We start from the raw sequence: 26,366 nt of genomic DNA, 5'->3' as shown, positions 1-26,366 counted from the left end.
AATGGTTTTGGACAGTACTAAATATAACAGACTTTTTGGTGTGGACCAAATATCTTAAAAAACAAGTGTCTTATGGATATTTTGGACAGGACCAAATGTCTGCAAACTGTTATAACTATATGACCACACGCTATGTGGTTATTACACTTCATGCAAACTATAACATTCAATTACAGATAAAACATCAATTTATATATTTCTGTGCACAGTTGCTATTTTTATGTCAATAGGTGAAAAAGCAGAATCTATGAAATCTTGGATTAATGCAATGTTTCCTTTCTATGTATTGGCAACTATTTTTTATGACAGCCCTGAGCACCTGCTAGACTGCCTTATTATTTTTTCAAATGGATTACATCATTATTTACATCCTGTAAGTTCACTTCTATTTTGCAAAATAATGAGCTTGAAGCTGTGCTTTGCATTTTAACAGTGTGGCTAGAATTGATTTAGGTAACCCTTCTACATCATTGTAATGCATAGCAGAGCACGGGTTTATTATTGCCTAATTTTTAAAACAGAAAACCCTGAAGACATCTAATTTGCTGGTGGTTCAGGACTGCTCATTGGAACCTATTGCTATTGCTTCACGGGGATTACCAAAGGTTGGATCCAAACTGCAGAATAATATGCATACAATACACTTCTGGTTTGCTGTGAGCCACAAAGACTGCTGCTTATGTGCAGGATTGTTTAAACCTAGCCTGGCTACTTTGAGCTACACAATTGGTTATATTGTAAAGTAAAGACTGAGGGTGGGATTTGGGGGTGACGTGGGAGATGATTTAGCCAAATCCAGAGATGTCTATCTGGTAAATGGCTTTAAAAAGATAAGTACAGCAAGACATAAATTTGAGGTTGTCAAAAGAGAAATAGGGCATTGTTTTCATCTGTGAACTCGTCTTGCTGCAGAACCCCACCTAACAGTTTAGTCATCCCCCTCCTAGAATAACTCCAGGACAGCATGTACCTCATGGTGAGATGTGTGGGGTCTGCTAGTGCTGGCTGGAGCATCCCTGGCACATGAGTCATGGTCAATGTCTGGAGGAATCTGGTCGCAAACTCTAACTCAGGACTAACCTCTGCAAAACTAAGAGAAATAGTGCGGAATTTGAAGACTAGGGCATTAGAATCTGTGGCATAGAAGAACTTTTGAAAAAAAAATAATGCTTTGTTCCAAGAATGAATATATGCACATATAGGAAGTGTTGAATATTAGAAAGAAGAAAATATCCATGATCTTACCACTCAGAGACTTTTCTTTTGATTACAACAATAATGATGATTATAGGATACATAATATTGTATTCTATTTTTCAGCTGCAACATAATCATTTTCCAGTGTTAGTATAGTTATTATCATTTTAAATGATTTTAGATTATCAAATGATTACTTAACCATTTTCGTGTACTTTCTGTTGGTGATTTCTCTGTTTAAAATAAGTCCCAAGTTTAGTACTAAGTACTGCCTGTATTCCTAAGTGCACGAAGGCCAGAATGTAGCTTTCAGAGGAAATGTGTGTTATATAAGCTTTGTTCAGGCTCGAGGTATAGTGATTTTAACTATCAGTTCAGTGTTAATCAATAATATATGCTATAGTGTGTCTTTTTTCAGCTATTCACCAACTCATTGGAAAAGACCCCAGTGTTGGGAAAGATTGAAGGCAGAAATATACATAAAACAAGTTATATATTGATTGGTTGGCAATGTGTAGCAAAATATTAAATATGATCTTGATCCAATATTTTAATATCTAGACAAAATCCCTCTCATCAAAGAGAGTATTTATAAGATTATTCACTAGAATTAAAGGTGATTCAGTACTCACTACTTTATAGTCTATGGCGACTTTGTATAACATCAGTTCAGTTCAGTCGCTCAGTCGTGTCCAACTCTTTGTGACCCCATGGACTGCAGAACGCCAGGCTTCCCTGTCCATCACCAACTCCCAAAGCCTACTCAAGCTCATGTCCATCCCGTCAGTAATGCCATCCAACCATCGCATCCTCTGTAGAATAGCTACAAGAGAATAGCTTCTCTTGTTAATAAAGAGAAGATACTGTACATATTAAAATAAGTATCATTCACATTTATTGTGCTTATAGATATATTAATTATTTAACCTTTCCACTAATATATGAAGTTGGCATTATTATTATTACCTGGATTCAATCCCTGGTTCAGGAAGATACCCTGGAGAAGAAATGGCAGCCCATTCCAGTATTCTTGCCTGGAAAATTCCATGGACAGAGGAGCCTGGCGAGCTATAGTCCATGGAGTTGAAAAGAGTTGGGCACGACTGAACCTGTGTGTATGCACACATGGACCCACACACTCATGTGTTATATGAAGAAACTTAGAACCTAAGATGTTAGGATAGATACTGTCCAAGTCAACAATGATAACAGCAGCAGCAGCAAATGCAATAACAAAATTTCCCTATTAACAAAATATTTCCCCCCTTTTAGGTCATTCAATTCCTACACACTTCTCAGGCTGATAGGGGACACATTCTTTCTCCTAATTAACTAGGGAGAAAGCCAAATCTAATTTCTTCTGCCAACACATCTTGTGCTGCTGCTGCTGCTGCTAAGTTGCTTCAGTCGTGTCTGACTCTGTGCGACCCCATAGACGGCAGCCCACCAGGCTCCCCCATCCCTGGGATTCTCCAGGCAAGAACACTGGAGTGGGTTGCCATGTCCTTCTCCAATGCATGAAAGTGAAAAGTGAGAGTAAAGACGCTCAGTCTTGTCCGACTCTTAGTGACTCCGTGGACTGCAGCCTACCAAGCTCCTCCGTCCATGGGATTTTCCAGGCAAGAGTACTGGAGTGGGTTGCCATTGCCTTCTCCCAACACACCTTAAACACAGCTCTTTCCACGCTATCTACACTTCTTGGAGCTAAGATGTGATTAGCATGGAATACACGCTTCTACTACTTGCATTATGTGCTTTATTCTGGAGACCTAAAAGATCAAGTGCTTGGCCCTCTATCCCCAGGAAGAGGAAAAAGAATGAAGAAGTTTTTGACTGATATTTTACCATGATTTGTCCAAAGATTAGTGTCACAAATTGCTCTCCTCCCTGCACAAAAATTTTCCTCTAGGTAAACATGATGCATCTTTATCCATAATCTATCAATATTTCTGGAAAAAAAAAAAAGAGCTTGACTGGAATATCAGGTGATTGTGTAATAATAAGTTCTTCTGATCTAATTAATATCTTTTTAGTAAATGGCCATTAGAGATTGCCTGAATAGGCCTTAACTATAGTTATATTTGTTGCTGAGATTTTTAGGTACATTTTTTCTATTATGCAGAATAGGAATACTCCTTTAATGTAGAATGAAACTCAGTTGCTACTTTTTACAAAAAAAAAACACAGTGATTCTTATAGATTATAAAACTTATGTTTTTGAATTTACTAAGTATACTAAATAATTTCAGGATGCAAATTTAGAAAATATAATCTCCTCTTTCTCAATTTAATATCTATAAAGAACTCCTGTTCTGCTGACAAAATCTGACAAAATCATAATCTCGGTTCATTTATGGTTTACCTTTTTCTTCAGGATCACATGTAGGTTCTGGAAGTTTACCAAGCTCCAAGTTAGTATATTTTAGAGGTTCACTTGAATCTCAATGTCCTATACTGATGATAACATCCTCCAGAAGTTCCTGGTTTCTACTGGTTGCATTATCCCTACTGGTCACAGATTTGTAAGGACTGACTTTCAGTTCTTGAGCTCATGGGGATCTTTCTTCTGCTCCAAGCAAAAGTTATGTGGGCTGTCGTAACCCATTTTCATTTGTGTATATTTATGCATTCTATTTTCTTGCCATTTTCAGTCGTACAAGGTCATATTATTGCTCCTGGATCAGTTACAGGGAACTTGGTTAGAAAGATCAGGCTATATATTATACATACATCTTTTAAATATACCATTCAGACATGCTTCCTAAGAAACTTGTAGGCTCCAAGATACTATAATTTTCTATACCAACCAGATTGCAGACATTTCTATATTCTAACCACCCCCCCACACACACACTGCTTTCACCTCACCACCGCCCCCCCCAATACACAGAGAGAGATGTGGGGGTTTTTGGTTTGTTTGTTTTTGTTTTTATCAAAGACCTTCTGAATCTATGCACCCTTTACCTCCTTTCAGATTCTTCCACTCTCATAAAAGTAGAATTTTTAGCTCCTTTCTCAGTTAGAAAGTCTTGAGTCCCTTTAGAGATTAGTAATTCCAAAAAACCCTAGTATTAAAACTCCCATCACATTTTCTGTGTGTTCCCTTGCTTACTCATTTATTTATTGTGTTACATTTCTTTCCTAAGGCAGTGACTAGCTTGCGTAAGAAGGTTTAAGATAGTTTACTTATTTGAATGGAAAAGGAAAATAGCACCCAAATCATTGGTTTGCATTTGAAAACTGTTGCAAACTGTGTAGCAACATGTTCCTTGTCACTGTTGCATGGTACATAAAACTGAACTGTGATGAAATATGATCATTTTCTCAAGTATATGGAAACTTATACACAAATTGATTACATTATTTTCTGTGAAACTCTTGTCAGTCTACTAGAAATGTATATAGTTGCTTTGAGTTGAACACGTATGATGATGTGTTTTCAAATCGTCAACATAATTTCTTACAAATATGTCTACCCAAATATATTGTTAAACTTCTTTCACAAAGTATACTAGTTCTTTAGAGGAAAATTTAAGAATATCATATATTGTCTAAAAATACGCTAACCATGGTTTGAAAATGTTCCTTTGTATTGAAAATGTTTAACAATATATTACAAACCATTCTAAGTAAAAACCATTGTCTAGTAAAATCTCTCAAAGGTAGGTTTGAAAAAAAAAAAACAACTGATATTTCTACTGACCCAGGGTTAGATACTGTTAAAGAAGATAGATTTGAGAACTTAAAGTAACAACCTCATTTTATTTTTGTATACTACATATTATCTAATAATTTTAGAAACTAGAAAATGTCTTAAAAGTATAGGAAGGTAACGTGAAACAAATTTTCTTGCATTTTCACATTAACTATCTGCAAAATTGTGAGTTACTCCTTGTGGAGATGATTTTTTAAATGGAAACTGGGTTCTGGGAATAGAAAAACACATAAAGCAAGTAGCACAGCAGGAATAGAAATTTCTGCAAGTATCCTTAAGATAATGGAAGAAATTCCAAGAAAGCCAAAGTGAGTATGAGTTCCATAATCCTCTGCCTATTAAACAGAAAGCTGAAATATATTTTTTTAAAAAAATAACAAGCCAAACTCTATGCAAATCTGTTTATTTGGGTTTAGGTAAAGTAGTGGAAGTCTCAAGAAATACAAAATGGGCTCTATTATGCATAGGTTAAATTAAACTAAAACCTCCAAGATCTGGATAGTGCAAAAATAGGCAGAATTGTATTAACCTTTTGGTTAAAGGTCCAGATGCTGGGGGTCAAGGGATGAGAAGCATCTTACCTACAACAAAGCAGTAACTGTTGGTAAGAACCTGATTGAAATGTTAGAAAAGTTTCAAGATTAACTGTTGACAACTGGGCATTTTTGATAAAGACTAACTTAAGCTTCTTACAACGTAATTTAAATTTTGATGTCTATTTTTCACTGTGAGTATATGTAAAAAATGCTTAAATATAGAGACTTTAGAGTTTTCTTGCAACTTTAGGCTCTCATCAGTGCTTTACCTTTAATATTCCAAATTCTTCATCTAGTCATTTAAACCAAGCTCTTACACTCTCACGTTGAAAGAAGACAACTGTGTGATGTTTGTCCCAACTTGGAAAATGTGCCCTCTGTATATATTATTAAAATATACACGTAAAACTTTGTATTAGGGCTTCCTTGGTGGTTCAGATGATAAAGAAACTGCCTGCAGTACAGGAGACCCATGTTCAATCCCTGGGCCAGGAAGATCCCCTGGAGAAGGGAATGGCAACCAACTTCAATGTTCTTACCTGGAGAATTCCATGGACAGAGGAGCCTGGCAGGCTGCCGTCCATAGAATTGCAGAGACAGACACGAGTGAGTGACTCACACACACACTTAAATATATGGCTAAATTAACAAAATACACATACTGTTTATCTGATAAAGAGCTCACTTGTAAATGTTAAATAGGCATCAACAACAATGGTAATCATTATATTCAGATAGTTGCTTAATCTAAACTCTAGTAAAGGTATATTACAATAGAATGTGGTTTTCCCTTGTGGCTCAGATGGTAAAGAATTCGCCTGCAATGCAGGAGACCCAGTTTGATCCCTGGGTCAGGAAGATCCCCTGGAGAAGGGGATGATAACCGACTCCAGTATTCTTACCTGGGGAATCCCATGGACAGAGGAACCTGGCGGACTATAGTGCATGGGGATGCAAAGAGTCAGACACAACTGAGCAACTGAACACGTGCAATAGAATGTAAGTTGATTATTTCAAATGATAATGTACTTGAATTCCATAAGTATATAAAATGAGAGGTCAGATTTATTAGTACAGAATGATTATGTTTAATTTTAGAAGTAAAAAAAAAAGAAGATACTTCTTGTTTAGAATTTGTTCTGTCAAGGATGGAAAAATAGTAAATACACAATTCCAAACTATTACTATTTCTGATGTTAGATTAAAAAAGAGAAATGAAATCTTTGAACTCATAAACAATTTCTAATCAATGCTATAATATTTTATAATGCATGTCTAGATGTATCCATTTTGCATATATGTGTTTCATCCTGCAGAAGGAATGTATCAGTTCAGTTCAGTCGCTCAGTTGTATCCAACTCTTTGTGACCCCATGGACTGCAGCATGCCAGGCTTCCCTGTCCATCACCAACTCCAGGAGCTTTTTCAAACTCATGTTCATTGAGTCAGTGATGCCATCCAACCATCTCATCCTCTGTCGGCCCCGTCTCCTCCCGCCTTCAATCTTTCCCAGCATCAGGGTCTTTTCCAATGAGTCAGTTCTTTGCATCAGGTGGCCAAAATTTTGGAGCTTCAGCTTCAGCATCAGTCCTTCCAATGTATACTCAAGACTGATTTCCTTTAGGATTGACTGGTTTTATCTTCTTGCAGTCCAAGGTACTCTCAAGATTTTTCTCCAACACCACAGTTCAAAAGCATCAATTCTTCAGTGCTCAGCTTTCTTCATGGCCCGACTCTCACATCCATACATGACAACTGGAAAAACCGTAGCTTTGACTAGGTGGACCTTTGTCGACAAAGTACTATCTCTTAAAATGTTAACTGAAGCACATTAGAATTTTCAGGAGCTTTTTTTGAGCAAAACGTTGATTTAAATTCGGCAGCACCAACCTGGAAGTGGTTAGGCTTGCCAACAACAGATGCTAGGGGGCAAGTTTTCAAGACACAGAAGTGCAAAGAAATGACCAGGTTGGCCATGATTTCAGCAATCGCCTCATTTGAAAACCTTAGTTAGCTGTTTGTTTTACTTAAGTTACATGTTCTTGGAATCTGATCTATTAATTCTGGCTTAAGTTTTGGTTTATCTATGTCAGCTATGAGGGCTTTAGAACCACCTCACTCTGATGGCCCTCTTGTATTACTTTAACATATCTCATTATTTGCATAAAGGATAACTTAGCATTACTAGTTCATAAATGCTTAACATGATTATAGTTTTTCACTGTTAAAAGCACTGTGATAAGCATCCTTGTACATACTTCTTAACTTATAATCCAATATTTGTCCAGTAATAACTATTGCATAAATTGTTGTAATAGAATTTGTACCAATCAGTCTATACTTCTGAACTTTACATTTCCAGAAAGCAGTCAAGATAAATACTGAAATTATCATTTTATTCAGTGGCTGCCAAAATGACATGCAAAAATCAATTCTTGTTTTAAGCTGACATTTTTCATTTTTATTAAGGCTATTAGTCCATGTCTTTAGTGATCACATATATTTCCTCTTTTGTAAGTTACCTATTTCTGTCTTTGCCTACATTTTTGAATAATTTCTATTTTTCCCAGTTAAAGTTATTAGACATTTAAAAAGTAGAGGTGTTAACCCTTTTTACCATGTTATATCAAATGTTTTTCAATTCACATTTGTGTCTTTATTTTTTTATTAATTAGTTTATTTGTCTATTTTATAACTTTACAATATTGTATTTGTTTTGCCATACATTGACATGAATCCACCATGGGTGTACATGTTTTCCCCTTCCAGAACCCCCCTTCCTCCTCCCTCCCCATCTCATCCCTCTGGGTCATCCCGGTGCACCAGCCCCGAGCACCCTGTATGATGCGTCGAACCTGGACTGGCGATTCGTTTCACATATGATAATTTCCATGCTTCAGTGCCATTCTCCCATATCCTCCCGCCCTCACCCTCTCCCATAGAGTCCATAATACTGTTCTATTCATCTGTGTCTCTTTTGATGTCTCGCATACAGGGTTATCTTTACTGATTAACTAAATACCATATATATGTGTTAGTATACTGTATTGGTGTTTTTCTTTCTGGCTTACTTCACTCTGTATAATAGACCCCAGTTTCATCCACCTCATTAGAACTGATTCAAACGTATTCTTTTTAATGGCTGAGTAATATTCCGTTGTGTATATGTACCACAGCTTCCTTATCCATTCGTCTGCTGATGGTCATCTAGCCTGCTTCTATGTGCTGGCTATTATAAACAGTGCTGCGATGAACATTGGGGTACATGTGTCTCTTTCAATTCTGGTTTCCTCAGTGTGTATGCCCAGCAGTGGGGTTGCTGGGTCATACGGCAGTTCTATTTCCAGTTTCTTGAGGAATCTCCACACTGTTCTCCATAGTGGCGGTACTAGTTTGCATTCCCACCAACAGTGTTAAGAGCGTTCCCTTTTCTCCACACCCTCTCCAGCATTTATTGCATGTAGTCTTTTGGATAGCAGCCATTCTGACGGGCATGAAATGGTACCTCATTGAGGTTTTGCTTTGCATTTCTCTGGTAATGAGTGATGTTGAGCATGTTTTCATGTGTTTGTTAGCTATCTGTATGTCTTCTTTGGAGAAGTGTCTGTTTAGTTCTTTGGCCCACTTTTTGATTGAGTCGTGTATTTTTCTGGGATTGAGCTGCAGGAGTTGCTTGTATATTTTTGAGATTAATTGTCTGTCATTTGTGTCTTTATTGACTGTGCTTTTGTACATGTGGTGGGAGACATTGGTATGTATTTTCTTTTTTGTGTATGCTTTAATGTTATTAATGTGAATGATATTAATTCATGTAGATATATCTTCCTTTACCTTTAGAATATCAATTTTTGGTGTAGAGATAAAAAATTATTTCCGCATCTAAAGATTTTTTTTCCGCTGACTTTTTCTGAAGCTGCACTTTGTCTCTGCCCACGAGGGAGCTTCCGAGTGTGTGGAAAATTTTCCTCCTTCACAGCTCCCTCCCCGGGGCACAGGACCAATCCCATTTTCTTTGTCTCTTTGTTTGCTTATTGCCTTTTCCCAATAGTTTTATGTGGAGTTCAGCATGCTTTTTGGGAAGTCGGAAGTCTTCTGCCAGCATTCAGCATGGGTTCTGTAGGAGCTGTTCCAGTTATTCCACATGCAGATGCATTTTGATGTATTTACGGGGAGGAAATACATCTCCACATCGTATTCCTCTGCCATCTTCTGCCCTTAAATAATATTTTCTATTTCCTGTAATACTGGTATTTTTTTAATTCCAGTGTTTAAACGGTTAATCCATTATAAAATTATTATTGAGTATTATGCAAGTTTTATAGACTTTTTTCAAATGGAGAGCCAATTTTTCCTGATTTGAAAATATCTTTATGTCTAATACAAAAGTAACAAAAGGCTTTATCTAGCGTAATCACAATGCAACATCACACTCAAGAAAATGTGAGAGTAAATCCATCTCTCTCTTGAATTTGACAGTGATCATTACAGAATGTTCAACTTGCAACCCAGAGTATCACTTCTTGAAAGCCCTTGTTGGTTTTTCCTCTCACTGTCCATCCTCCCAGCTGTACCATTTTGTCTTCTTGCCGTAAGTTATAGAGTGATTTGCTAATAATTAATTTAGCTATATATGGTCATAATATGTGTTAGCCTTCCTAAAAATATACAATAATATAGTATATTTTTAAATAATGGACACAAAACAAATACTAACGTAATCCATTAATTTTCCTCTGATTGCTGCTAAGATTAATTTTCAAAATAATAAGAAATATTAAACATAATTGACAGCTCCTTTGATGCTTTATTGACAATACATTCTTTAATGTATTCAGAAAGGAATGGCATTGATTATTGTAAGCTACCAATGTTGTTATTTATTAAATATCAAGCAATATTGATTTTTTACTAGAATTAAAATTATGAATTTTTTGATCTTGATTTTCTATAGGCAAAGGAAAACTCATCAACCTATTTCAATTAATATCATTTTAGTAAAGTAATAAATACTAACACAGGGATGAATGAATAAATGCTAAGACATTTTTGTTACTTAAGATCATAATTTATTCTATTTATAATGTTTATCTTGTTAAATTTGTTATATATTTAGATAAAGGCAAAATGTTTTGTTTTTCTAATTCACATGACATAAATTGATTCATAAAATGAGAACAAACAGAATTTATGAGAATTAAGACCCTCCATATATGAAGTTGACCAGTAAATCTGAAAAATGAGAATGATTCTTCTAATTTATTACAACCTCAGTACTAAAATGAAGTCAAAAATGTGTCATTTGGTATAGGTTCTGCATTTTTCATAACTTTATAGTGAACAGTGACATTTGAGTAAAATTCAGGAAATTAAAAAAAAAAAAAATAGGAGTTAGAATTGAAAAACAGCCAGCTTCTCAGTTTGTTAGTTGTTTCCAAATGATTGATGACTTTACTATCCTAGAAAGAAAGAAACCTAAACTTAGAACTGAAATTTAGTCATATAAGTGAAAAACCACATGAGGGTTTTTCAAATATGTTTTAGCCCACACAAGAAATTAGCAGATATCACTATTGTCAATATCTGAGGAAATGCTAATATAGCATTATATTTATTATATTCATATTTAAAATTTACAGCCAGTTGTTTTTGTTTTAGGAATGTTTCAAAGGTGAGTTTTTAGTTTCGATTTTGTTTTTCTTCTATATTGTACTTTTTCACTATTGCTTCTAAACTCATTTGTTTTAATTTCAATTATCTGTGACCACAACATGTTCCAAGATTTCACATGTTAAGAATGAACTTGTAAGCTATTTGAGTAAGACTGAAAACCTCTACGTTTCCTTAGATTATTCTATAGAAATACTTAAGCCATTGCCTGTGTTAAAAGTATATAGATAGAAAGTATTTAAAAAACACACAAAAATTCTACTCATCTTATCTCTAGACTATGTAAGATACCGTGATGGTTAGTTGTATGTATAAATACTAGACTAAGGGATGTCCAAGACAGCCGGTAAAACATTATTTCTGGTTGTGTCGATAGAAGTGTCCTGGAGAGGATTAGCATGTGCATTGGTAAACTGAGTAAAGAATATCTGCCCTCACCAGTGTGAGTTGACATCATTTACTCTGTTGAAGGTCCAAGTACAACAAAATGGTAGAGGAAAGGCTAATTCACTCTCTCTTCGTTAGCTGGAAGTTTCTTCTCCTTCTACCGATTCTTAGGCTCTTGGATTCCAGGGTGTATACCAGTAGTCCCCTCCCTGATCCTCATCCTCAGGTCTTTGGCCTCAGCCACTAGTTTTCCTGGCTCTCCAGCTTGCTGACAGCATATACACCATAGTTCACCATAACAGCTTATGCTAATTCCCGTAATAAATCTCCTCTTAAATATCTATATTGTTTTATTGGTTCTGTTGTTCTGGAGAACCCTGACTAATATAGACACTATTTGTCTATTGAATAATACCAACAATTTGATCAATGGCATAGACTCTCAGACCTGCAATGTGCCTGTGTCTGAGAAATGCATCAAATTACTTTTAAAATAAATGTTAATGAAAATAATGTAGGATTTATTCGATAGTCTCCTTGGAATGAGAGGTTTCATGTTTGTTTCTGCTCATTGTTGTCTCATCTGATAATAATTCCTTCTGTAACCATCTGAATAATTCATTCAAAACCCTTATCTTTTTTCAGTCTGGGTCACATTTGGATTCTTTATTCATGTTTATAGCAGATTGTCAGTGTTGGAATGAGTCTTGTTTAGGTGTTCCAGGTGGTTAATTTCTTTATTTCTGCAAAGTGTTGTGACAATTCAGTGAGATTAATTTTTTTGAAGTGTGAGTTTTAAAATGTTAAGGAAAGGGACATTAGACCTTTGATGGATACTAGATCAAACAGACATGCATGCACCCACAGATACACACACAAAGACGAAAGTCTCAGAGACTCACATTGTGATTCACCACATTTGAGCCGAAAGGAGAACGGGCAGGGATTTGTACTTTTCATACATAGACAAAACCCATCTTCATGAAATCTGATTTTACTCATTGAAATGGCAGATATTTAAATCAAATAATTTCAGAGTATTTGTTATTGTTCAGTTGCTCAGTCATATCCGACTCTTTGTGATTCCATGGACTGTAGCACACTAGGCTTCCCTGTCCTTCACCATCTCCCCGAGCTTGCTGAACCTCATGTCCATTGAGTCGATGGTGCTATCCAACCATCTCATCCTCTGTCATCTCAGTCTCCTCCTGCCTTCAGTATTTCCCAGCATAAGGGTCTTTTCTAATGAGTCGACTCTTTGCATCAGGTGGCTAAAGTATTGGAGCTTCAGCTTCAGCATCAGTCTTTCCAAAGAATATTCAGGATTGATTGCCTTTAGGATAGACTGGTTTAATCTCCTTGTTGTCCAAAGGGGCTCTCGTCTTCTCCAACACCACAGTTCCAAAGTATCAATTCTCCCACACTCAGCCTTCTTTATGGTCCAACTCTTACATCCATACATGACTACTGGAAACAACATAGCTTTGACTATACATACCTTTGTTGGTAAAGTAAGCCCTCTGCTTTTTAATATGCTGTCTAGTTTGATCATAACTTTTCTTCCAAGGAGCCAAGTGTCTTTTAATTTCATGGCTGCAGTCACCATCTGCATTGGTTTTGGAACCCAAGAAGATAAAGTCTCCTTAACTGTTTCCATTGTCTCCCCATTTATTTGCCATGAAGTGATTGGATTGGATCCCATGATCTTATTTTTTTGAATGTTGAGTTTTGAGCCAGCTTTTTCACTCCCTTCTTTCACTTTAATCAAGAGGCTCTTTAGTTCCTCTTTGCTTTTTGCAATGATGGTGTTGTCATCTGCATATCCGAGGTTACTATATACTAAGTAAGTGCTCAGTAAGTATTAGCATAGATCATAAAATTTTATTCTGACAGGACCTTCACCAAATATTTAAGACAACTTCTTTATTCTATTGATAAGGGAATTGGACCCAGATAGGTAAGGTTATTTGCAGAAGACATCAATGTCAGAGTGATATCTGGAAACATGTTACCTAAATCTCTCAGAAGAGGAAGAAGACTCTCAGAAGCAGTCACTCAGAAGAAGAAGAGGTGCAAGAATACACAGAACAACTATACAAAAAAGATCTTCATGACCTGGATAATCATGATAGTGTGATCACTCACCTAGAGCCAGACATCCTGGAAATGCAAAGTCAAGTGGGCCTTATGAGGCATCACTACGAACAAAGCTAGTGGAGGTGATGGAATTCCAGTTGAGCTATTTCAAATCCTAAAAGATGATGCTGTGAAAGTGCTGCACTCAATATGCCAGCAAATATGGAAAACTCAGCAGTGGCCACAGGACTGGAAAAGGTCAGTTTTCATTCCAATCCCAAAGAAAGGCAATGACAAAGAATGTTCAAACTACCACACAATTGCACTCATCTCACATGCTAGCAAAGTAATGCTCTAATTTCTCCAAGGCAGCCTTCAACAGTATGTGAACCATGAAATTCCAGATGTTCAAGCTGGATTTAGAAAAGGCAGAGAAACCATGGTTCAAATTGCCAACATCCACTGGATCATCAAAAAAGCACGAGTTCCAGAAAAACATCTACTTCTGTTTTATTGACTATGAAAAGCTCTGTGTGGATCATAACAAACTGTGGAAAATTCTGAAAGAGATGGGAATACCAGACCACCTGACCTGCCTCCTGAGAAATCTGTATGCAGGTCAAGAAGCAACAGTTATGGGGAGGGAGGAGGGAGGGGGGTTCAGGATGGGGAACACATGTAAACCCATGGCTGATTCATGTCAGTGTATGGCAAAAACCACTACAATATTGTAAAGTAATTAGCCCCCAACTAAAATAAATAAATTTATTAAAAAAAAAAAGCAACAGTTAGAACTGAACATGGAACAACAGACTGGTTCCAAATCGGGATAGGGGTATGTCAAGGCTGTATATTGTCACCCTGCTTATTTAACTTATATGCAGAGTACATCATGCAAAATGTTGGGCTGGATAAAGCACAAGCTGGAATCAAGATTGCCGGGAGAAATATCAATAACCTCAGATATGTAGATGGCACCACCCTTATGGCAGAAAGTGAAGAAGAACTAAAGAGCCTCTTGATGAAAGTGAAAGAGGATAGTGGAAAATTTGGCTTAAAACTCAGCATTGAGAAAACTAAGATCATGGCATCTGGTCCCATCACTTCATGGCAAATAAATGGGGAAACAGTGGAAACAGTGACAGACTTAATTTTTTTGGGCTCCAGAATCACTGAAGATGGTGACAGAAGCCATGAAATTAATAAACGCTTGCTCCGTGATGGAAAAGTTATGACCAACCTAGACAGAATGTTAAAAAGCAGAGACATTACTTTACCAGCAAAGGTCCATCTAGTCAAAGTTATGGTTTTTCCAGTAGTCATGTATGGATGTGATAGTTGGACTATAAATAAAGCTGAGTGCTAAAGAATTGATGCTTTTGAACCGTGGTGTTGGAGAAGATTCTTGAGAGTCCCTTGGACTGGAAGGAGATCCAACCAGTCCACCCTGAAGGAAATCAGTCCTGAATATTCATTGGAAGGACTGATGCTGAAGCTGAAACTCCAATACTTTGGCCACCTGATGTGAAGAACTGACTCACTGGAAAAAACCCTGATGCTGGGAAAGATTGAAGGTGGGAGTAGAAGGGGCCGACAGAGGATGAGATTGTTGGATGGCATCACTGACTCAGTGGACATGAGTTTGAGTAGGCTCTGCGAGTTGGTGATGGACTGGGAAGCCTGGCGTGCTGCAGTCCATGGGGTCACAAAGAGTCAGACATGACTGAGTGACTGAACTGAACTGAACTGAAGTCTCTCAGCTGCTACTCAAGTAGTATCTATCAGCTAGTCCCTATATTGTTATGTTATAAAAAATGAATGAATCAGAGTACACAAACACATTATAAATACATAGTTATCACAAAAAAATAAAATGATATTTTAAAAGAGAAGACTTTTAGTTGTGTTCTAGGCCTCTTAGGGGCATAGTCTTATAAACTGGAACAGTGAATTTATTGAGTTGTCTTTCTAATGACAATAGGTTATTGGTAACACTATCAAAGGGCTGGTTTCATCCTTCAGGCATATGTACTCATTTTGTTCCGTACTAAATATCTATGGAATGATTAAGAAATTCAGCTGATATAAGCTAGCTGTTTCAAGTCTTAATTTCAAGATAATGTCCTGTTTCTCCTGTTTCTCTGTCTCTGAGTACAGATAATTTGCTTACTCATTTTCTTTAACTTTGAGCGTTTTCTCTTTTTCCTGTTACTTCTTCCAATTATGTTTTAGAATTCTTTATTCCAAAAATAATACTTAAGTCTAGCGATTACATTTACCAGTTTCAGTAATGAAATGAGAGAGACTGAAAATATTTAGGACAGTGAAATTGAAGTGACACGTATTAAAAATATCAATCTACCTGTTCTGTATTCAGATTATTTTTTTTAAAAAAGAAGAAGGTTACATTTTTCTTTACCTGAGTTTCTGTAACCAGCTCCTTTGCTGCTGCTTTGTTCTGGGGAGCTTTAACTTTCATTCTGCCTGCTTCTAAAGGCTGTTTAAAAAAAAAAAATGTTTTGGGAACTTACCTGGTGGTCCAGTGTTTAGGACTCTTGACTTTCCAATGCAGGGGTCATGGGTTTGATCCCTGGACCAGGAACTGGGATCCTGCATGCTACACTGTGTGGCCAAATATATACATAAAATAACATTTAACGAACAATTTAATTGAATCAAAAGCTATATTTAACACTTCAAGAAGTGGATAGCTTCCTTGTGGATAACTGCAGAATAGGGCAAAAGGCAACAAACTATTTTCAGGATAAAGAACAAGGAAGAGAAAAATAGAAAATATCTGATTAGCTGGGGTCTCAAGGTGCACTCTGTTGGGGTGAGAAGACTCAGAGTTGGCTTTGACAATTGGCTGACTGGGTAGACTGCATTTCTGATCAAGTGGATCATTTATAGGGATGTGAGAGCTTTTCTTTGCTGACAGAGTACCTCTAGCAGGAGCAGTTTCATCCATCTTGGACCAGGAAAGTCATTTCAGTGGTCCCCTTTTTGATCATTCTCTCAGCCATTCAAGAAGTTTGATGAAAATAACAGGTGGTAGCATGACTTTCAGTTATCATTGTCTGTTCAGGTATCAGTGCAGTATTCACAAGACATGATGCCAAGCCACCATTTTTAGAGGTGGTTACCTTCTTCTGTTCCTGTTGTTACTCCAGTCAGAGAGAGACCATTTGTCTGCAGGTCAGTCACTGCCTTCATGCATTTAAAATTTTGAGAAAATGTAGAGTTAGGGAAACAATGATAATCACTAGCAGCAAACCTATGTCCATGGTTTGGACAGTAGTTGTGGTTCCCATGACCCAAACCAGCTAGAGTCATTAAGTCAAGAAATGATCCCAAAGTGAGGGATACTTCTTTAAACCAATTGTCCTGTTTATGTATTTCATATACCTGTATCTCTGCTTTCTGCAAAGTGTTTATCCAGTGAGCTTATTTCAGAGAAACCGAGGCACTAAGAATCAAGAAGCAATTTGTAATGACCGATTTGTATGACCAACATCATAGCAAATTCAGCGCTGGTTGGAGTTTGGAATACTGTCCCATGCAGTGGCCTGAGATATGTGAACAATTACTTTATTTTTTTCAGGCCTGGGCAAGGCAAAGGATGGGCAGAAGAATCATAAAGACCTCACATTGTATAAGAATTAGGAAAGTGATGGTCAGAGAGGGAAGGAGGAATGGAAAGAAACATTCCTGGTGGGATGTCTTGGAAGGAACTAGTTGACCCCAGTGTTGGCTACTTCTCTTCCCAGTCAATCTGATTTTGAGGTCTCCTGTGGGTATCAGGTCGGGCCTTCTTCAGTTGTGAAATATGCACCTAATGTGTAATACATTGTAATTGTTAATGGGGTCAATGGTCAAGAGTAGGTAATTTGGTAGGATTCTTTTCATGAAATTCACTTTTGCAGAAGCATCAAAATTAATTAATAACAGTCTGTAAACAATAGAAGACTTAAAAATGCCCAGCTAAAGACCTGATGAGAGTTCATGAAACTGATAAGGAAATTTGGCTACTTCTGTGACACATATTTTAAGTTGATAACTGGAATTATGACCAATAATGTACCACAATATATCAGATTTTTATACATTTCATATAATTTCTGAAGCACTGGTGTTATTAACATATTCAAATTAAGAAGCTTAAACATCACTTCTTATTTGACAATGCTGCCCCTGTAATGTAATATATCAATAATGCCTAATAAGTTTAATATTTCTCCTTTTATAAGGTGGGTGAAAAAATCATTTTAGATGTCCCAAGAGTCCTCTGGAAATTTCCAAACTTAGTTCCAGGTCAAAAAGATTTCATTTAGAATTTGATTTTGTGAAGGTTGTCAAAACATATCAGTTTAATCAAAGGGAGAAATGAAGATTTTAAAGGCAAATATAGAACATTACGTAGTCATTTAAAAAAAAAACAACTTACCTCTTTCAATTTTCAGAAGACCAGATTTTTTAAAAGTAATCAGAAACCTGCTAAATACAAGGTTCAATACAGTAAATTATTTTGGTAAGAAACGAAATTGCTTTCCAGGCAGATTACTTAAAAGATTAAAATGATTTATTTACAATTTTTTATTGAGTAGACCAATAATCTTAGAGAATTTTATCCTTAGAGACCAGCAGCTAATTATGCAACAGTGTACTTCAGATAGTAAAAGTACATTGCTATTAAAAGTATTCTTTTTTAAAAAATAAATCATTTCCAGTGTTAGCCAGCTTGACAGAATTTCTTTCCCAAGACTCATTCTTTACAAACCTTCTACAAATTTTATATGCAGTGTTTTTTTTTTTTTTAATATCCATTCAGACTTGTCCTTTTTTTTTTTCTTTCCTTTTCTCATTCTGGAACAGTCATTTAACTCTAGGACAAAAAAATCACTTTATTTTTTTCTTTCAAGCAGAACACAATGGAACAAAACAAGCAAAACATGTTTTCCATACCTTTCCTATCTAAAACCCACAATCTACTTTCTATATACACTTTTCATAGGCAGTTGTCTTATTTCACTGCTTTTATTTATAAGAAGCTTTAAATCATTAGAATACTTAACCCTTAAGATACTTAATTCCTTCTGAAAACTAAGATGTAAGTGATTATGGACTCTGTTACACTAGCATTCTGTGAATTGAATAATTTATAAATACCTTTCATAGTTTCTAGAAATATATTCTTCCTTATAATAATTATAAAATTTTTAAAGTAGTGCAAAGCATGTTCTTTAGTTCTTCTGTAAAATGAAGCCTAAAGTGAATAAATCCATGTTCATTACTTAGGGTTTCAGTATTTTATCTTATTTAGAAATAATCTAGATGTTCAGTCAGTATCCATCATTTAACTTATCTCAGTATAACTTTAATATTTCAAGTTGTCAAAAAGATTTTGGTAACCATTTTTAAGAAGACTTACCATAGAGTATAGTTATTGTTGAAAAGTCCACTTGTAAACTTGTATCTTACTTATAGCCACTTAATTCACTTGTTTTTAACAAGATGGCTCAGTGGTCAAGAATCTGCCTGCCAGTGCAGGAGACATGGGTTCCCTGGGTTGGGAAGATTCCCTGAGAGAGGAAATGGCAACCCTCTCCAGTGTTCTTGCCTGGAAAATCCCATGGACAGAGGCATCTGGGAGGTTGCAATCGGTGCATATATGCTAAGTTGCTTCAGTCCTGCTTGACTCTTTGCAACCCTATGGACTGTAGCCCACTAGGCTTCTCCATCTGTGGGATTCTCCAGCCAGGAATACTTGAGTGGGTTGCCATGGCCTCCTCCAGGGGATCTTCCCAATCCAGGGATCGAGCCCTTGTCTCTAGCATCTCCTATGTTGGCAGGCAGGTTCTTTACCACTAGGGTTACCTGGCAAATCCATGAAGTCACAAAGAATCAAACATTATTGTGCTACTGAACAGATACACATGCAACAATTGTGTTTAGATTACTCTTAAAAGTTTCACAAGACATGATCTTAAGTCATCTTTCTGGCTGGCAAATTATTTAACAGAAATAACATGAGCTTATTTGACTTTTAGTAAGCCTTGGTAGAATAAAAATATCCTATTTCATGCCGATAATACTAAAAACATACCTGATTTAAACCAGCAAACATAGATGAATTTTTATTTATCAAAGATATCTTGATCTTGGGTGGCCTTAGCCTGCAGTGGCTTGAAGCAGGATTTCTATTTCCAGTCAGAGATTGAAATTAGGCTGTAGCAGTTAGTGCACCGAATCCTAGACACTAGACCACCAGGAACCAGTGGCCAGTGACAAGGCCCTGGCCCATTAGCTGTGGAGAAATGAATCTCCACAGAGAGAAAGTAGTGAAACAAGTAAAGTTTGATTAGAAGGAAAAAGGTATATGTGGATAGACACATGGGCAGGCTCAGGGAAAGAGTTGTGCCCTTGTGGTTGTTTGAATCACTTATATGTGGCATTTCTTACAGGTTTTCTTTGGCCAATCATCTTGTTTTTCATGGTTTTTAATCTGTGTTTTGGTTTATCTCAGGGTCCTCCCATGTGTGTGTGTATGCATCTCTTAGCCAAGATAGATTGTAGCAAAGAAGCCTATGGGTAGGATTGATATCACTCCCTTTTGGACCTCCAAGGAGCTTTTCCGTGCAGGTATAGGCCAGGTGGTCTCCTTGACTTCGAGAATAGGAAATATGTGGTCTCTTATCTGTATAGGGCTCAGCCCCTCTTGTTCATCTTGGAGTATCCACTGGGGATAAACTCCAACCACTCAGCATGGGGCCCATCTAACTCAGTGTCAATGTGAAAAATATTTGAGTTAGATTCTGTGTTTCTGAGAGCATACTCTATTTTAAATGTTTGTCTGTCTTAAAGCAAGTTACATATAATTCTTGAAAAATTAATTTTGGCAATACCATTATGCAGTAGAAAATAGCACACATCTGTACCATATGCATAAACATACATAAACATGCAGACAAACACAGAGATCTTATACCTTTTGTTTTAAAATTTTAGCCATGAGACAGGTACAATAATGCAAATTAGTCTATAAATAGGAGCGTTGGATCCAAATTGTTTCTGATAGATGGAATAAGTAAAGTTTACTTGCCCAGACGACTTAAACTTTTCACGGATATTTATGTTGAAGCTTTTTCATTCATCTGGTTTCCAAATAGCTTTTCCTTTCTTTTTTTCTTTTTTTTTTTTTTTGTCTTTTATTTCTGATAGGAATTACCTGCAAATTTTGCATTTCAAAGGGATGGCCCTCAATTCTTAGGAAAGGCAAGATGGAATATTTACATCTCAAAAGGGTTAGTTTCACCAAGAAGGACCTTTATTTCCTATATCCAGATCTTTGACAATATCTGTAAGTCTTTTGAGATAACAGAGGAGATTTTGGAGATTGGTTAAGAGTAAGTGTGCTTCTTCTGTTCTTGTAAAGACTCATTTTGTAAGATGGGTTGTACAAATCGTGGTCAAGTTTCAGCTGGGACTGACAGTAAATATTCCTGGCAGTATTGACTAACCCCAGAAATTGCTGTCCTCCCAAGATTAGAGCCATAGTCTAAGACAGACAAAAGAAAGAGGAACTTGGACAATTCCCTTGAGACTTTGCAACAGTTGCTAGTACCCTAACCACAAATGGAGTGAAACCCATCATTCTGTCCACCCATTCTTTGAGATCCCCAACCTGAGAGTTGAACTGCCTATATACACAAGTGCTGTTAACCTGTGTGTCCCAGGCAGCCAGAAAGCTAAGCTGAGTTCTCAGGACACAAAAGGAGGCAAACAAGAGGGAAGTAGCTGCCCCTTGGAGAGAAAGAATTGGCAACCATTGATATTCCAAAGCCAAATTCACAAGAGTCTGAATTTTGAAAGAGAGGGACAATGTGAAATTTTACCTTCCTTTCTTGACCAGGCACTGCCAAGACCCAGGAGAGCTGACTAACCCTTCCCCACTTCTTCCAGTTTTACCAGGATCCCATCCCCAGTGAGGGGTTTCCCAGGTGGCACCAGTGGTAAAGAATCCGCCTGCCAATGCAAGAGACATAAGGGATGTGGGTTCGATCCCTGGGTCAGGAAGATCCCCTGGAGGAGGGCATGGCAACACACTCCAGTATTCTTACCCATGGACAGAAGAGCCTGGTGGACTACAGTCCATAGGGTCGCAAAGAGTTGGACATGACTGAAGCGACTTAGCACAGATGTACACGTCTTCAAGTTCCTGAGCAAATGGAGTTTAAAGTAGATACTATAGCTCCAGTATCTACCAGAATTTGGCAAGGTTGTCCATTAATTTTAATTTTGTTTTCCCCTTGACATTTTAAGGAAATAACTGGTAGCAGTTTACCAGAAAATTCTTAGGAGGCCTATCAACCTTGATAGGAGCTAACATGGTATCCTCCTTTCAGAGTAGACATGGGAGCATCTTAGGTGCTGTGGAAGGATCTAAATTTGGTTTCCATTCTTGTACTTTTTTTTCTGAGTGGAAAAGCAATTCAAATGGATGACTAGTAGACTGAATACTCAAATAAATGAGGATAGTAGGCGTCATTGGGTTGTAGTTTTGCTTTAGATACCACTTGTGTCTTTATTTTTCATTAGTCTTTTGAAATTTAACATTTCAATGAAGCTGTTTTGAAATCTTGAAACTTTTTGGATGCTTTTGCATCTCAATTAAAATAGGTTTCCCATTCTGTTTGTTTGATTTGGGGAATCTCGTTTTCAAATACATTTATTAATTAAACAATCTTGGTCTAATTGGGACGTTCCCCATAGGGCCATTGTAATTCTAGGTTGTCTTAGTAAGGTTTTGCCATTTTCTGTTGATAACTACAGTTTCCAGGACATAAATTAGGCAGGCTTGCCCAAAGTGGTGCACATGATTTTCTGAAACTTGAGAATCCCATTTCTTTAGCTTGCATTGGGTCTCTTTGATCCAAACTAACAACTAAGAGGGAAGGATATGCTGCTGGATTGGGCCTTTTGGGGTTTTGCAGTGTATGTTGAAGCTTGGAAATTTTGTTGAGTTTGGTGCTGAGCTCATGTGAATCTAACCCATTCTGTGACTAACTTTTCTAAGACGTGAATCTGAATTAGGTGGTAAGTTATCTTTGCCCATCAGTTCTGTGGCTTCGGCTTCCAAGATTCCCATTAGCAAAAGATTTTTTTTTTTTTTCTTTCAGATTTCTTTACGGTAGTGGACCCCCTAATGTCATCCTCGAGTCCTTCAGTAGTTTCTGCTGTGGATTTACCTCCAGGCTTTGTGAGTCCCCTAGCAGTTACCACGGATTGGGAGCTCTTAATAGAAACACCCCAGAAACTTTCCATAATCCAGTACATTTCTGGGAAGTTTAACAAAGCACAGAGCCTTTCCAGGACCCCAGAACATTTCTCAGAATAATTTTTACTTAAACAAATTAAAAGTTGGGAATTCTCTGGCAGTCCAGTAGTTAGGACTCTGCACTTTCAATGCCCAGGGCCCAGGTTCAATCCCTGGTCAGGGAACTAAGATCCCACAAGACTTGGGGTGCAGCCAATTTTTTTTAATTAAAAAAAAAAAAAACAACAAAGTTTGTTTGGATCCAAGATCTGTCAAAGGAACAGCGTTCAAATCTGAGTGACTTACCCTGATACTTCATTATATTAAGTGTTCCAAAGGCCATTAGCAGTCAGCTTCCGTTCCCATTCCACACAAACCAAAAACTAAAATGTGTTTAAACAAGACAGTTTAGGTGATACAAACAAACTTTGACACTTCATGAATCAGACAGTCTTCTTGTGAAGAACTGCAAAATGTGGCAGAAGGCAAGAAGCTTTTATAGGATAATGAATAAAGAACAACAAAGAAAAAAGTAGGAAAAACCTGATTGGCTGGATCCACAGAGTCAACTTTAATTGGGATGAGAAGAAAGCCCAGCGCTGGCTTGGTGTTTGGGAGTGGTTGACTGGATATATTCCCTTTCTAACCAAGTAGAGCATTTACAGGGACATAGAAGTTAGTTAAGTTTTGATTTACTGTTGTAGTACCCCCAGTACAACACAACACATACACACACACATGCACACACTAAAGGGGCTTCCCGTGTAGCTCAGATGGTAAAGAATCTGCCTGAAGTGCAGGAAACCCAGGTTCAATTCCTGGGTTGGGAAGAGCCCCTGAAGAATGGCTACCCACTTTAGTATTCTTTCTAGGAGAATTTCATGGACAGAGGAGCCTGGTGGGCTACAGTCCATGGGGTCGCAAAGAGTCAGACACGACTAAGTGACTAACACACACAATACCCCCAATAGGGTTTGGATCATCTTGGGTGTAGAAATTATTTTAAGAAGGTGAATTATCATTATTTTATCCATTTTTTATCACCACCCCCATTCCTGAAGAGCAGGCCCTTTTCTTTTCATCAGGAAGAGCATTTACCTTCTTGGTTACAAGTCTAATAGATACTATCAAATGATTTTAAAATATAGATGCTAAATGATGGGTAATATTAAATTCTATCAAGCCAATATATCTCTATCTCAGGGAGAACTAAGGTATTATATTTTGCCATGTTCATTTTCTCTTTTTGAATAAACAACCTCTGATAGATTGTATCTTACAAAAATTAGTAAAGCAGTCTAACTTTGTTGTTGTTCAGTTGCTGAGTCATGTCCAACTCGGTGACCCCATGGACTGCGGCATGCCAGGCTTCTCTGTCCTTCACTGTCTCTATCAGGAAAAGACCCTGATGCTGGGAAAGATTGAAGGCAAAAGGAGAAGGGGGTGGCAGAGGATGAGACGGTTAGAATCACTGACTCGGTGGACATGGATTTGAGCAAACTCTGGGAAGGGTGAAGGACAGGGAAGCCTGGTGTGCTCTAATCCGTGGGGTCTCAGAGAGTCAGACACAGCTTAGTGACTGAACAACAACAACACGGCTTCTGAAATAACTTCCAACATATTTCTTATTTTACTATTTTAATTCATGTCTGAATAATACAATTTTTAATGACATGCTCTAAGCTTTTCATTACACCTAACTTTCTCTTGCGTGGGTGTGTGCATGCTCAGTTGCTTCAGTCATGTCCGACTCTGTGTGACCCTGTGGACTGTAGCTTGCCAGGCTCCTCTGTCCATAAGATTCTCCAAGGCAAGAATACGGCAGTGGGTTGGTGTGCCCTCCTCCAGGGGATCTTCCCAATCCAGGGATCGAATGAGTGGCATCTCCTGCATCTTCTGTATTGCAGGCAGATTTTTACCACTGAGCCACCTGGGAAGCCCAGGCTTCTCTTAGGGTGCATTAATTGTAAATAAACGTCCATGAATTTCAAATGCAACCTCCTTGAGCATTTGCTAAATTTAAGTCACAATGACATAATCTGTTAGTCTATGTTCACTATGGAGATTCACCATCTGTGAGATTCGTAGCTTCTTCTTAGTACATGCAGGACTGCATCTGGCTGTCTCCAAAGCTATCTAAACATTGGGCATTATTCAGTAAAGTGAAAACTGTATTTTATTCCACTGTCTTTTCTCCGGGGTGCATATCAAATGATTGTGCTCTTCTGAGGTTAATCTATTTGTTATTCTACAACATGATATTTATTTCAGTGTTTCAACAAAATGAAAAGTATAGCTGTTTTCACTTTCTAGATATTTTCTTTGAAAAGTAAATTAAAAAGCATAAAGTAGACCTTAATCTACCACACTAAAAATTCTGTAACATTCTCCTCCAGTTCCACTGTCAATTTGTACATGCTTCAGCTTTTGTCCATAAGCATCTCTTAATGATATTGTTGTATACAAATTATACTATTTCTGTTTTTCCATGATGGACTTAGTCAGGGAAAGCCCATATGCAAAGGAGTCCATCTTCTTCTCTTTCCCGTCATTTGGCATCCTCCCATTACTTAGGCCAAACAAACTGAGGTCCGTTGCCCTTTTTGCACATCTGTTTAGTATAGTTGTCTTCACAATTTAGTACATTGTAATTGGGAATATTTGTTTACATGTTTGAATATTTTCATTGTAAGCATGTTTTTCTTCATGTGGTGTTTGAGTCAAAGTCACTACAATGATAATTTTCTTAGAATAAATCCTTCAGAGGTTCTTAGTATAACTAATACCTACATGTAAGATAAAGAAATTAGTGCTTAATAGAGAATCAGTTGATTAAAGAAGTAATTAGGGAGAAAAACAGCAAGGATAATAAGAGATTAGGGAAACTTTGAAAGTTTAGAAATACCTGTTCATGTTGGCTTACATTTATTGCCTTCATGCTAGCAAGGATCATTGGTTCAATTAATGATATTTCAAGCTAATTATTTTTAAATACTTTACAAAAAGTCACAGCCAGGATGTACCCCAAAACATGGAAGTGATTAGGACATCTATGGTAAGGAAAATAATCATATATTATTCATTTTAATACAGGTATCCTTTTAAAGTTATGTTAATAGACCATGTCGGAGAAGGCAATGGCACCCCACTCCAGTACTCTTGCCTGGAAAATCCCATGGATGGAGGAGCCTGGTAGGCTGCGGTCCATGGGGTCGCTAAGAGTCGGACACGACTGAGTGACTTCACTTTCACTTTTCCCTTTCATGCACTGGAGAAGGAAATGGCAACCCACTCCAGTATTCTTGCCTGGAGAATCCCAGGGACGGCGGAGCCTGGTGGGCTGCCGTCTATGGGGTCGCACAGAGTCGGACACGACTGATGCGACTTAGCAGCAGCAGCAGCAGCAATAGACCATGTGGATTGACTCAGTTAATTAAACACTAGGTACTTATCATGTGCCAGACATTTTTGTGGA

The 26,366-nt window shown here is 37.3% G+C and overlaps 1 protein-coding gene across 2 annotated transcripts in view; it reads left to right on the top strand.

Annotated features, from left to right (window-relative positions):
• Positions 1–26,366, top strand: part of SGCZ (sarcoglycan zeta) — a 668,752-nt gene that overhangs the window by 104,754 nt on the left and 537,632 nt on the right. Inside the window, exon 2 of one of the 2 annotated variants that reach the window (XM_081517996.1) lies at positions 9,925–10,036. The exons of the other annotated variant lie outside the window; for it this stretch is intronic. Within the exon in view, the coding sequence (XP_081374122.1) occupies positions 9,938–10,036 (99 nt within the window). The 5' untranslated portion in view covers positions 9,925–9,937. The remainder of the gene's footprint in view (positions 1–9,924; positions 10,037–26,366) is intronic. 2 annotated transcript variants of the gene reach the window in all.

This window comes from Giraffa tippelskirchi, chromosome 8 (assembly GCF_054371585.1).
Source record: "Giraffa tippelskirchi isolate mGirTip1 chromosome 8, T2T-mGirTip1v1.2.pri, whole genome shotgun sequence".
NCBI lineage: Eukaryota > Metazoa > Chordata > Mammalia > Artiodactyla > Giraffidae > Giraffa > Giraffa tippelskirchi.
This window is presented reverse-complemented; position numbering and strand designations above follow the sequence as displayed.